The sequence below is a fragment of the Lepisosteus platostomus genome, chromosome 21 (assembly GCF_059453375.1).
Source record: "Lepisosteus platostomus isolate fLepPlt1 chromosome 21, fLepPlt1.hap1, whole genome shotgun sequence".
NCBI lineage: Eukaryota > Metazoa > Chordata > Actinopteri > Semionotiformes > Lepisosteidae > Lepisosteus > Lepisosteus platostomus.
In genome coordinates this window covers 11,505,084-11,518,883 of record NC_142631.1, presented here as the reverse complement: position 1 = coordinate 11,518,883, position 13,800 = coordinate 11,505,084, and the positions used below count along the sequence as shown (strand labels likewise).

The 13,800-nt window shown below is 38.1% G+C and overlaps 1 protein-coding gene across 1 annotated transcript in view; it reads right to left on the bottom strand.

The window, feature by feature from the left end:
- The window catches only part of eng (endoglin), a 50,700-nt gene that overhangs the window by 12,788 nt on the left and 24,112 nt on the right, over positions 1-13,800 (bottom strand). The window contains exons 4-9 of the mRNA XM_088615349.1: positions 12,752-12,859; positions 6,144-6,309; positions 4,666-4,825; positions 2,349-2,445; positions 1,707-1,899; positions 416-579 (exon numbers count right to left, since the gene is read on the bottom strand). Of these exons, the coding sequence (XP_088471475.1) occupies positions 416-579; positions 1,707-1,899; positions 2,349-2,445; positions 4,666-4,825; positions 6,144-6,309; positions 12,752-12,859 (888 nt within the window). The remainder of the gene's footprint in view (positions 1-415; positions 580-1,706; positions 1,900-2,348; positions 2,446-4,665; positions 4,826-6,143; positions 6,310-12,751; positions 12,860-13,800) is intronic.

The window sequence follows — 13,800 nt, the reverse complement described above, 5'->3', positions numbered from 1 at the left end:
ATACTATTTCATGATAAAACGGGAGACTCAAGGAATGCCTGCACACAAACCCAACATAACACCATTTTGATAACAAAACATCATTTCCCAGGAAAACACTGTCCTAATAGAATACCCCTTTAAAACTAGACTAAAATAGACTTTTATACCAAACTCAAACAAACCTAAAACCTTTATCAAATAATGTATAGTGGCTATGCAGTAATAGTGCCAGAGCAATTCTTCAAAAGGCTACCTTCTTTAAACTGTATGAAACATTTAATTATTATCAATAATATATCAAATATAAAGAATAAACTTCTTCTGATCCAGCTATCTGCATTTTTATGCTTTGTAGTCAGTGTGCTTGAGATTTTTCCACTCTCTCAGCTATCAATGTATTTTTGTAATTCTACAGAATTTACCAACAGCATACCTCAGCATATATCCTCTTGTCACTCCAAACTTTCTCTGTTGGATCAATGGGACAGCAGTAATCTGGAGAGCTGTACAGCTGCATCAATAAAGATTTTCTTTGATCATTAGTGTTCTTAGTAGCAGCAGAGGTAGTCTTCACGGTTGTAGTTGGTGATGTTGTCTCTGCGTACACAGAAAGTACTGTTTAGAAAGATCTAAGGCCAAACCCCATAGTAAGCACTCCACTAAATAACAGCATAATACGATAAAATAAGAATGCTGAATGGTTTTAAGTCTTTTAATTATTATTACCTTCAGAAATAAAAGAACTATCAGAACAAGACTGTATTTTTATGTGAAGTGATATTTTCATTAGGTATCAAAAATATTCACAGCATTCAGTATGAATTCTCAAAAATACAGTACATTAAAAATAATAATGAAAAAATAAGCTTTTTAGAAAAAGGCACCCCTCCTGAGTTTTTATGGAGATATACAGTACATTAAACAAATGTTCACAAGTTTCCTACTGAATAACTAAAATCACAAATACAAATACAGTCTATTATTCTAATCACAGTAGAGAAAATGCTGCACATGTGTCACATACAGTATATGTAATTATGGCAACAAACCACAAGAACAGATTTCTCACCGACAGTAACATCAGTGCAGCATGGGAGCTAGCTACAGTATGCTGTGTTTTGCACGAATACAATACTCGTCTTTCTAGAACAAGAAAATTACAAAACTATGTTCATATGCCAGATTTGTTGCTTTGTTTCTGTTTTCAAAATCTTCAATTATATGGATTTTTACTAACAAAGAAGCCACGTTTCATACAGATGTTTCCACATTATCACTTTTAGTGCCGCAAGAATGGTAAACTAACTGAAATTGAGTGCAATGAAATTAAGATACATACTGTAGGAAGACTGGTGTGATCTGACGAATGATTGGAGTGGAGTAGATCAAAGATTTAGACTATGTCATTAACTACGTGGTATGTCTAAACACCGCGTTGTAGCATGTTGCTGAAATTGCATGAGTCTGTTAATGTATATGGTATCAAATCAATCACTCATGATAACTTGTTTTGCACTCAACTGTATATTAGCTTTATTGATTGAATTATAATAAGTCTCCACATCATTAATGTACTTTATAGAACAGAGTATTTATCGAGTTAGAATGGATTCAGTTGTCATTTCCTATTGTCTGTTACTGCTATCTTATGGGTCCCTTATCTATTAAAAATCCCAGTTCCACACAGTCCCTTTCCTTCTACATTAACCACTTTTGGTATTTACCAGTTTTGCCCAAGAGAATTCTTATATGGGTTCCACTTCCAGCTCCAATTTCACTGTAGGAGGCAATAGAGCTTGAGGCAAATCTTTTTTTGGCAACTCCTACAATCTCTTCATAGGTATCTGTGAGGTTCGGATCAGAGGGTGGAAATAGGAACCAGGCACCTTCAACGTACATGCTAATATTGTTGTTAGACTGAAAAAAAGAAGTTAAACTTTAATTAGTGTGACATATTTCTTCTGTTTTGCCAAAATGGACATAGAAAATATATATATTTTAATTTTAAGACTGAGAAGCATGGTGACAGGGAACTTAAGGGGACAATAAGGAAAATAAATGAATAAGATAATGCATGGATTTCCTTAATATGACCGTCTGCACAAGGTTAATGAGTCATCCACAGAGCAGGCTTTGGTAGAGCAAAATCCATGAAGGTTTTGCACTAACAATGAGGGCAGCAAAACACACGACTGTAGTTTTAATGATACATTAGCAAGACTCGAAATTCCTGATTTCAGAAATGTTTACAACCATTGTAAAGCAATGTAAAATAAAAGAAATTAGGGAAACTACATTAACAGAATTCAGCTGCAATCAGTGACACATTTTTAATGGCTGATGTTTTTGCTTCAGAATCTCCTTACCGAAGTTCTATATGCCCCTCTGACATTCCACACTGTACCAACAGGACCTCTCAGGAGTACTTCATAACCCTCCTTTAAGATTTGCAGGTCAATCTGTCTATAAAAGAGTAAATAAATACCGCATTATCTAAACTGTCCTCCTAGAGCACAAAAACAAAGCATTTCCAGAAACAAAACATTTGAATTCCCCAATAAATACAATGATTTGGAGTGCAGACCAAGGCCTATATTTTCCAGACATTACCAGTTCAACTCTAAAATACTGTATGTTCTTAGCGGACTGTGACCAGAAATCTGCCACTGTACGTCTGTGCTGCTAAGTAAATCATGTCACAGGGTGATAGAAATAGGAGTAGGGTAACAGCTTGGTTTACTTTTCTTAGGTTTGGTGTGTATTTTATTTCTCATTTGCACCTGTGTCCCTCTCCTTTAAGATCTTCCTGCTGCCCTAGTGCAAACAGCAGAAAACAATCATCATAGACTGACTGGCATGCTCTTTGACTGGACACTAATCACCACACAGTCGCAGGTGACACACCTGGAACAGACAGGGAAGGGAAAGGAAGGAGAGGAAGGAGAAATCTGTGTACAGTCAGTTGTGCAGGTAGCCACCGGGAGTTTACAATACATCCCCATCACGGTACATCTCCTATGATCACCTAGACATTCCTGCCCTTTATTCAAGTTCTGAATGGAGTTCTGGCCAGAAAAGGATAAAACAGCAGAGTCAGGAGATTCGGTCTCTCTCATCTCCGCCAGGCTTTGATGCACATGGCCAGGGCAGGACTGTGTCTGCTGGCAAGACAACTGAAGGAGTGTGTTGTGTTTTTGTTTTCTATCAGTATGACTGAAGGAAGCGTGTCTAGATGGCTGGACTAAGCAGATTACATACTCCTGGGGAGTACACAGAATCCTAGAGCAGGCGTTTTTGTGTTTTTGATTTGAGAATGACTTGTGGGATTTTCTTGAGCAGCCTTTGCAGAAAAAAGCACAGAGAACCACAGCAATCTGTTGGATAAATTTAGAATAACAGACACACACTCATCCAACAACAAAAGATGCAATCCATTAACTATTTAATCATGCAATCACTTTGAAAAGGGGACAAATCAGGATGTTGTACAGTAAGTCTTGCTAATAGGATTTAAAAACAGAGCATAACGCGGAATCTGAAAGTGAGGGTTTTGGTAGACAAAGAATAATGTGTAGTGAGAGATGAGATAGGTAGTTGAATAGAGAATAATGAAAATAGGGGGTCTTGCATATGTGAACTAGCTGTGCAGAAACAACACTTAAAGAAGGGGACCTGGACACCTGTCACTGCCAGAGCCACATTTAGTTTGGATGCCCGGAAGGGACCACTAAGTGTGAATCTGGTGCTACTGGGGAAAACATTGAGTGGTGAGGGTTATGATGCTGAGGGCTTGAGGAATTGTCTCTATGCTTGTATGGGCACCAGCCACACTGGGAATTGGGATCAGAGAGAGATCACTTGAGGCTTGATAGGCTTGATGAGGCTCTAGGCATCTCTAGGTAAGACATCAGTAGTGGAAACTGAGTCCAAAACTGAGGTCCTGTCAGGAACACAGAACTACCAGGGATCTGGAATAGAGAAACATGAGCTGGAGGCTAGAGCTTTTGGTATGCTGAACCAGAATTGAAGCAGAGTAAACAGCACTTAAGCTGGCCAGAAAGAAAGGAAGAGGATTGGGCGTGTAGGTGGTAGTCCAGTTGGACTCACAGGTTAAAGAGAAAATAGCATTCTGGAAGTCTCGAAGAGGAGGAAACTCCTTGGAAGCTAATGTAATTTCCAGTAGAGGCAGTGGTATTTCTTGATTTATGATAAATTGCAAACAAAAGACTTCTTGCTTGGAAACTTGCAGTATCACAGTGGATTGAAACAAACTGGGGGATCTGAGAGAGAAAATGCAACACCAATAGTAGCTGCAAAACAGAAATGCTTCAACACTGGAAACAGAGATATCTCTTAATAATAAAGTAAAATTCATTAGTACAGAATGTCAGCTGAAGGCTAGAACGTGATGTTCAATAAATTGTGGAATGTGTTCCATGGACAAAACACCATGGAACATCAATTTGAAATTGCAAACAGAAGGATATTTAAATAAGCAACACAGCAGCTGGCTCGCAAAGATGAACTGACATAATTTCAAGACAACAGTACGCCACTTTCAAACCTATTTGCTATGAACCTTTCAGTCCTGTTTTTCCTATATTTGAAATGAGCAGTTATCAGTGGCTTCCAAGCAGTAATTAACTCTTTTTAGGGAACAAAAGTAGAGAAACATAGCCTTACCTGGTATTTGCGCTATCCAGTACATTAATAATGTGTACTTTCTTTATTGAAGCCTGATAGCTGCAAAACCGCTGCAGCACTTTATTTTCAAAGGTGAACTCAAGGAATTTTTCAGGGTAAAAGGAGGAATTGGGCACACATTCTGAATCACCGTTTTTGTCTGAGAAAGGACAAAAAATGGAAAATACAGCAATGACAAGGATATTATGTAGAGGGCTTATAAATGAAAGCTAAACTTATAATGCTGTCTTAGATATGAGAATCACTGATTTCTGAGTTTTTCAGAGCAGCACTGAAGTTCTACATGTATTTTTTGTACATAAAATGAAGATTGTAAAGTTATCTTGCACCATTAAGTCTTAAATGACTTCTCGCTGCTTAAAGCTTTTAATTCAATTTAATTTTCACTCTGTTTCAACATTTTGATCAGTACACAGCAAAAACCCACTAATAAAAACTGTTCTCAGGATATTAATCATAATGTTTCAATAACTCATAGATGCTTTTAGTCAGGTGTACCAAAGTTTTCATACCAGTTATGTGGCTCTATATCTTGATTCGTCTAATTTGCCTTGGTACTTTTCAATGTTTCTTTTTTAGAATGAAAACTATTAGTGTATATATATAAAAGTTTAGTGTTTTATAAGTTTATTCTGATACATTTTGATGGAATATTCTGCCCAATTAGAGGTGTTTCATGTCTAATTTATGCTATACCACCTTGTTAATGTTTTGTATTAAATTTGCATTTTTCGTATTTGCTCTTTTACGTTAGTGCAAAATTGATCTTCATTTAAACAGATGAAGCCTTGGCCAATTCAGTGTCCTTATCTGGAGCTGTGCTGTTTTCTTTCGATACCTGGATGACACACCTCATTGTTTAGTTCTGGTCTCCTAACTGTCCCCCAAGCCCGTCTACATTGTATGGGTGACAGGGCCTTCTCCTGTTATGCCCCCAAGCTCTGGAACTCTCTGCCCAAGGATATCAGAGAGTCACCTTCTCTAAACTCCTTCAAATCCAGATTCAAAATCTTCTTCTTTAGAAGAGCCTTTACTTAACTGGTTCCATTCTTCACCCCTCTGCTTTTCCTAGTACCACCCCCCACGGTCTCCTCTGTATATTGTAATTGTGTTTTATCTTGTGAAATTCTTTTTATTTATTGTTGTTCTCATTCTGTAAAGAACTTTGAGAAGCCACCTTTAAAGGCGCTATATAAAATAAAGTTTATTATTATATTATTATTCAGTACACTGAAATGCTGAATAATTAAATTGAAATGAACAATTCAAGAAAAATATTTCACTACTTAATACTATATGTTGTGCATTGTAGCTTTTCTAAATGAAACTTGAGAGTATCTGTACTTTGCACTACTGATACACAGGCAATTCAAGGTCAGTTTAAATTTGTTCCGTTATGTAAAATGCTGATGATTTTTATTGTATGTGTTTCTGTGCCCTGTCTGGTTGGTACTCACCTCTCCCACCAGTAAAACTGATGTTAACAGGGTCTTGAAGCACTGTAAAAGAGGTGACACCTCCAAACTCCTGCTTCGCCCACTTTAAAAGATCACTGATATCTGATGGCAGGTCCTTCATACCTAAAGGTTCCCCCGAAAAAAATATAATTTGGGATGGATTTCTCTGTGAAAAATAAAAATAAATTAGTCTCCCTTGTCTAAAACACCAGCGTTTCTTTTCAATTGGCTTTTTAAAATGCTGATGCTTTTTCTGTTTGTAGTTTGTATCTCATTTGTTCAACCATCCTACAATATCACTGATGAAGAACAGCTCTAAACAGTAGTTCCTTAGAAATCCAACGCTCAGTCACTTTTAGCTCTCATATGCTCAAGGCTTATTAAGTTAATGGATTTTCCAGTCAGCTCCTCTGTATCACTTAAATAGAAACACCATTCTATTACGTTTCTAATCATCAACTAAAAATAAGGATCTGTTTTAGTGACATTCCCCAATGCAGTGCTGTAATTAGGCTACAATCCTTAGAGACCAGACTTACACGTTCTTACAAAAAAGATAACGACACATATACTCAGAATCCCCACTAAGACACTGCTTGCATCGTTATTGATGACAGATGTCTGTGCATTTTCACCATGGCCATCTTGCAAAGCTGACTGAGCTGGCCTCTTTATTCAGTGCTCTGATCAAGCAGCGCCCTCCCGGCAGGATTTCAGGTTCTTTCTTTTTATTCTTGAACCAAACCGATTTGAAAAGGAATGTTTATTATCCTGAAGTGTAGAGAGCTCCCTGCACGACCCTCTTGGAGCCAAGGTCTTTCCTGAGCTTCCTGTCCGGGGACAGGAAATGAGACCTTTTTAAACTCTGTGCGTCAGTGGAGTTTGCAGCCTAGCAGAAATGAAGTGTCTCTTTTATTTCTAGGCTCTGTGCTGGGCCGGGAGAGGAATATGGAAAACTCAGAAAGTAAGAGACTGATCTGATACATCTTTTAATGTTCAGTTTGGGTGGGTTCTTGTTTTTTGTATATAAACTTCTGAGTCTCTGGTTTCAAACCTGTATTTAATTCCAGACCTCTCACACACCAGACCTGCTTTATAGATCGCAGTGTAAAAGATCTAATAGGTTGAGCCATTGGATAAATAAGTCTAGTGGCATTAGTATTGCTGGGGAGTTACAGTGCCTACATGGACCTGTTCCTGTGATCTACAGGTAGTGTAACAAGTTGGTGAAAATTACTGCCTGTTTTTTTATCATTGATGAACAACAATACAACAGGTGGGATGGACTTTGAGTTTCTTGCGATTTCCCTTAATAGGTCACATATCTGCTTTGATATCATCAAGTATTAAACTGATTTGACAGAAACCATTAAAAAGTATTCACTGAAACCTTTTAAAGAATTAAAGAATATTCTTCACATACTCTATACAGTGTGGATGGAACTTGTGTTGATTTCTCTGTGTCCTCATGTGTCTCGAATTTGTCTTAATCTTTTTTTTTTACATTTTTCACTATTTCCCAGTTTTTATTTCAGCTCAGTTTTTACTGACTTCCTTTGTTTACTGCTGCACCTTCTGCTCAAAATCCTACCACAAACCTTTATTCTGGTTTTCAGGGGTTTTATATTAATTTCTACAGTGTATGCTCAAAAGCATGTAGAAAAATGATGTACATGATATGAAATGTGTATACACAGTACTCTTTCAACAGAATACCTTTGCTTAGTTTACATAGATTACAAATACAGAATAAAAAAAACTGATGTAACATAAGTAGTATATAAAAAAATAAGAAATATAACCAGTTTACAAGGAGCACATAAGATGTCACTTACAGTTAACTGAAAGAAAGTGTCCAGTGTACTACATTTTTTCTGTTAAATGCAGTCACTGTCCATTGACATAGGTTTCCATCAATCATAGATTGTGCAGCCCAGCAATGTCATTCTTTATCGAAACCTGAAATAGAATCTGTTGGGAGGGTATCCACACCCAAACTACACACCTGGTTCAGATTGTGTATCCTGACTAGCTAGATAAATTAATGTGCTAGTGGACTGAACCATGTTCTCATTTTTTATTGATTGACTAAAGCAATCATTCTGTTGGTTGAAGTATGACATCTGCTTTTCAGCAACTCCACTGTAGGTTTTAAAACTGTCTGATTATAGTGCTGTCTATGATGGGCATTTGTTGTGCCAGTGTTTGGTATGTACAATATACAGTATATTAATTGTACCGAGTGTTGTGGACGCTAAGTTCATGACATTCAAACTACCATTGCAGATCAAAAAGATTATTGCCATGAAACAGACAGAAAGAGAAGAGTTTTCAAACTTTATCCTTTAACAGTGTTTTTAACGCTAATGTATTTGTTGAAATGTTGATTTCTATTTCCACAGAGCAGCCTGGGCACAAAAAAATATTTTTGGAATGATATTCTGCAGCTGAATGGTGTTGTACATGGCTCAGAGAATTATGTGTAGATTACAGCTCTTCAGTTGTATCTCTGAGATGTTTAAACCAATTTCCCTGCTTGGACAATGTTTAAAATCTGATTGGAACAGATTTCTCACAATTCCCAGCACACATTTACAATCCTAATGAAATAATAACAAATGCCATCATATAACGGAATGAGTTACAGTTAGTTCATGTTTCTTTCTTAAAACAGTTTTAAAAAACTTATATTGCACCATAGCATTGCACAAAGTCATATTTATCTATAAAATAAAAATAAGTAATTGAATTATAGGAAACACAGCCATCATACAGTACCTATAATACTGTATGATGGGTTTTGTTCCTATGCGATCGAGGGTATGAATAATTGTAGTTGACACGGTATCTTGGGATGGCTGACTATGTTGGGATGTTTATAGAGGTTCAACAAAAAGTTAGTGTGGTGTCTGATGTGTGAGTGCAATGTGACTGAGATCACCAAAAGAGTGGTTGTAGCTGGTGAGTACTGTGGAGGTGGAAGAAATGTACTGTACTGCAGCTGGAATGAAGTCCACACTGCCCACTGGGGCTCTGAGAGTGAGACTGGTGAACGCGGAGTTAAGCAGTAGAGGCTACTGGCTGTAGTGACTGCATGCGTAGTAGGAAGACGCCAAAGAAGAAGCATGGCCTAGATAGCTGAAGGCTGTCGGTCGCACATGCTTGATGGTGTGTGAGAGTAGGAATGGTGTGAGGGGACACAGTAGGCACAGAAGATAATAGCCTTCCCCAGAAGGGGAACAATGTGTGAGACCTAAAAAGAACACAGTAAGGGAATACGTTGGAGGGGTCTGGCCTGTGGCACACCTTGGAGTGCTTTTCCTGGTGGCCTGTCAGGCTGGAACAGCTCTTCTCTCCTTGTCTTGTCATGCACAAGTGAGTGAAAACAGGAAGGCACATGCAATGCTCAAGTGAAAGAGTACAAAGATGGTGCGACCGTATGACTGAATGGTGGTCACTGAGCTGGAAAGGTCTAAGAGGTTAGAAAACCTGGGACTGTGAGACCAAAGAGCAAGAGAAGATCTGTAGTTCCCTAGTCCTGAAGTGTCAAGGGTGAGGTGGGGCTTTGTAGGCTCTAGGCTTGGCCAATAAACAGTGGGTTGTTTGCGTAGTTGATGACTAGAAAGCAGGAAGTGCAGCCGGAAGGACGCTGGCTCTGTGTCATGAAGGTAGTGGAGATGGCCTGTTTGCATCCTGGCTCTCTGGTAATGAGTCATGTCTGGCTTGTCTGTATTACAGGGGGGCAGAGACAGACCCCAGCAGTGCATACTAGAAAGTGGGTTGTTGTGTGTACAGTATATGTGTAAAAAGAAAGTTTCCCTTTTTTAGGGGATGGCTGTTTGTTATGTACTGTGGAAGAAGAAAAAGACTCACTGAAGTGAGTAGTAAGAGGAATGATTATGCAGAAACAGGTCCATAAATCAAAATAAGAAAGCGAAACAGACAGAGATACAGGCTCCACTGAAAGGTCTTTGTCACAAGAGGTTAAGACAGCAATACAGCAATAGGACAATGGCATGTGCTGGGAAGGGGAAAGATCAGGATCGTCTTCCAAGAGCTGTTCTGGGCTTCCCCTTTCGCAGAGATGAAATGGCCCATAGAAAGAGGTCCATCCCTCCCTTCTTCACTTACTAATTTCATTAACCCCACACAGACCTTTGGCAAAAGCAGCTTGCTGAGGTCAGTTTCAATGCTCAATGGCACTCCCTGACCACACTGGCTGTGTCCAACATCTATCAGTGGGGAGAAAAAAACCTCAAAGATAAGGTCAGAGTTGCTGAGTAGATTTCCTTGTTTATGAAAGAATTTGCTCTATGATAAAGAAAGAGGTCACTCAAACAATCAAAGCTTGATCATTTTTCATGAGACAATTGTATCCTAGAATACTTTTGACCTTTCCTAAGGAAGTGTAGATTGCAAAAGAAGACAGTTGCTGTGTCTTCCAGCATTTGCTATCTTTAGCAGACAAAAAGCAATTTTTCTAAAGTTCTAAAAAACTGGCACCTATAGGAATAGGTCTCCTATATGTTTCCAGCAGTACTACAAATATCATTGCTGTAGGAATTTGTGGCACCGGTGTTAGAAAGAAATTGTCCTTAAGCTATTTACGAACAGATTTTTTGTGAAGCTCCGGGCCTACTAAACACTCTCAAACACACCCATACAAATTACACTCATATTGCAATCATATTGCACCCATTCACAGCTGTAGTACACCTATCACACCTGCATTCTCAGCACATCTGCCCAAGAACACCTTCACTACGCCCACAATGCCAGACAGTTTGGAGGTGCTTCACAGAAAAGGTCTTACTCAAAATGTACTGGGACATAAAAGCTGGGTTACAATCCGTTTTACATATTTTGTGTCGTGTCCCATTAATTTGGCACTTTAGACAAATCATCCTGCTGTTGTGTGGGATAACTGTTTTGTCCGATATAACAGTGCTGCAAAGATTTATCAGTCCCTAGTCCTCCCCCGCCCAGGCTAAACTAGGAGAAAATTGTCCACCTCATAGTTAACGAAAAACATGCACTAATTGCTTATCGTGCACATGGAAAACACAAGGCCCTCATTTTTATCTTCTAGATTACATCAGGAATGAACAGTAAAGGATATGAAAAACGGGGAGGAATGCTTCTCCTGCCATCACTGGGGAGGCAAACAGTTTCAACCACTGACATTTCTTTGAAACTAACCATGCGTCTCAGATTATTTTGCACAGAAACAGCTGACTGATTCAGTGCTGTTCTCTGTCACAGTGGCTGTCATCCTCCCCAACATGTTTTCTAAAACATTTATTTTTTTACATTTTCATTAAAAAAAAACATCTGTTCTTTGTCAACATTATTCAGACATCTTCCCAATAAGTCTCCATCTTGTGCTAATAAACCACTGACCAAATAAATTGTATACTATAGTACATGGCATAGTGTTAAAAGTACAAAATGCAAGACCCTGGAAACTTAAAGCGATACAGCTACAAAAAGTATTGAATATTTAAATACAAATTAAAGATATACTACACACATTTCCAATCTTCTGCTATAGCTGCTTATGCATAGAAAGAGCAAAGTCACCAACAAATGGCACTTCTTGCATGACTCCTAACTATGGGAATACAGTATACATGCTGTGGCTCAGATAAACACTTGGTTTATTTGCTTTTCCATTAAAATATTTAGCAAAATTGGCAATGCAGAAACACAAATATGAAGGCATTATAAATTAAAACCTTGACAGAGCTTATAACTTGTTTTGGTAAAAAAAAAATTAAGCTTTTGATGATGTTCAGAGAGTGTTCATTCAGAAAGCGGAGTTAACCAAGCTGCAGTGTGGAGATGGAGTGGAGGAGGAATGCTTGAGACAAATTTGTGTTAGAAATATAAATAGCAGATTTTGGCAATGATTAGGATTTGGAACAGCTGGGTGAGATTCACTTGCTGTTGTTATCCCTCCCGAACTTCAGTTAACAATGGCCGTCTGACATAGTGCCACCAGCTTAGGGTGGATATTAGTGGGCCACGATATTACTGCTTTTGGCAAAAAACAGACTCTTGCAACTTCCTGGGCTTCTCTAGGCTCTTAGCGATATCACTTGACAGTCCCGTAAAGCACAGTGGGGTTTTAGGTGTGTCGAAGATGCAGGACTCTGACGTGTGTGTGTGCCAGTGTAGCAGGCCTGCAGATGTAGGAGTCATTGAAAAGTCTCAAACACAGTGAATTGCACAAACCCTTAATATGGTTTACAATGTCCGAAAAGTACTTTACAAATGTTTAATATTGTGTTTTTAATGTATATATTACAAAATGTTCAGGTGGGTAGCTGCGTTAGCATGCATAGGCTGCAAAGGAACAAGTAATACGTTTATTCCATTGCTCACACCTGAAGAAGGCTCCATGGCCGAAATGTTGTGTTTGCTTTCTTCTTTTTTTCAGCATGGAATAAACCTACTTGTTCCTATACTACAAAATTGCACAAAGGTTTTATCTCAAAAACAAACAGAATACAATTTACTTTATAAAGACACTGAACTGTGTTTTATACCACAAGGAAAGCTCATCAAAAACCTAAATAATAGGGATAATGAATATAGTCTATACTCACATAGATTTGTACTTTTGGATCCGCTGTGAGGATGTAAAGATTTGTGGATACGCTGGCATTCAGAATCAGAACCGTTTGCTTTGTAGTCATCAGATCTAGTAATACAACCTAAAGAACCACAAACAGGAAAAAAAACATTTTTGTTGACACAGACATGCCATGTAGATAATTGTTACAGTGATTACATTTCAGTAAGTAATTAATTGAACATTTGATACACAAAAGTAAAATATCATTCAATCCTAAAAAAGAACATCAGGCATAACATGATCAGAATTAGAACCCAATTTATCTGAAAATCCCAAGACACACTAACCAATCTCTTACAAAACAAATGTGATTTGAATGGGGCATACTGTATAATAGATTAAACACGCAAGTTGGACATGACAAAAGAATAGCAAAAATGATTAATGATACACTTTAATTTTACAGCTTTTAAATATATTTCTGAAAGAATCAATTTTATTGCATTGTGCTTTCAACCTTTCTAAAATAATAGCTTATAGGCAAAAAAAAATGGGAATAGTTGTTTCAACTGTCGCAAGCATGACCATTGCTGATATAGACATTAAAAAAATACATCAGAGTTTTACATTTTATAGGTGAAGTTTATGTCCTGTAAAAAAGAATAGAAAACCCTTGAAAACATTATCTGGGATAAAACGAAATGGTCCATTTGCACAGGATCAGGTTCGACCTCCTTGTTGATGTGAACATGAGTAAAAACATAAGACTGCAAACTCAGGGCATATAAACACTGAAAAAAGAGCCAGGCGAAACCACGGCAGAGTTTCCCCCAATGTGAGCTTCCGCCTGCAAGGAGGAAGAAGTCGTGCAGTCGTGTTTTTCCAGTCCACTCTCTTTCTTTGAGGCAGTTCCTTCAACGATCGACTCCCGCAACAGACACGTAGTCTGGCATTGTAAAGGAAGTCTGATGGCTAACAATTCAAATGTGTGAAAACCCACAGGAAATAAATTTGTTGTGATTAAAAAAGAAAAAGTGGGATTTTTTTTTCTTATCCTGCAGTGGGTCGCTCTGGGGTGAA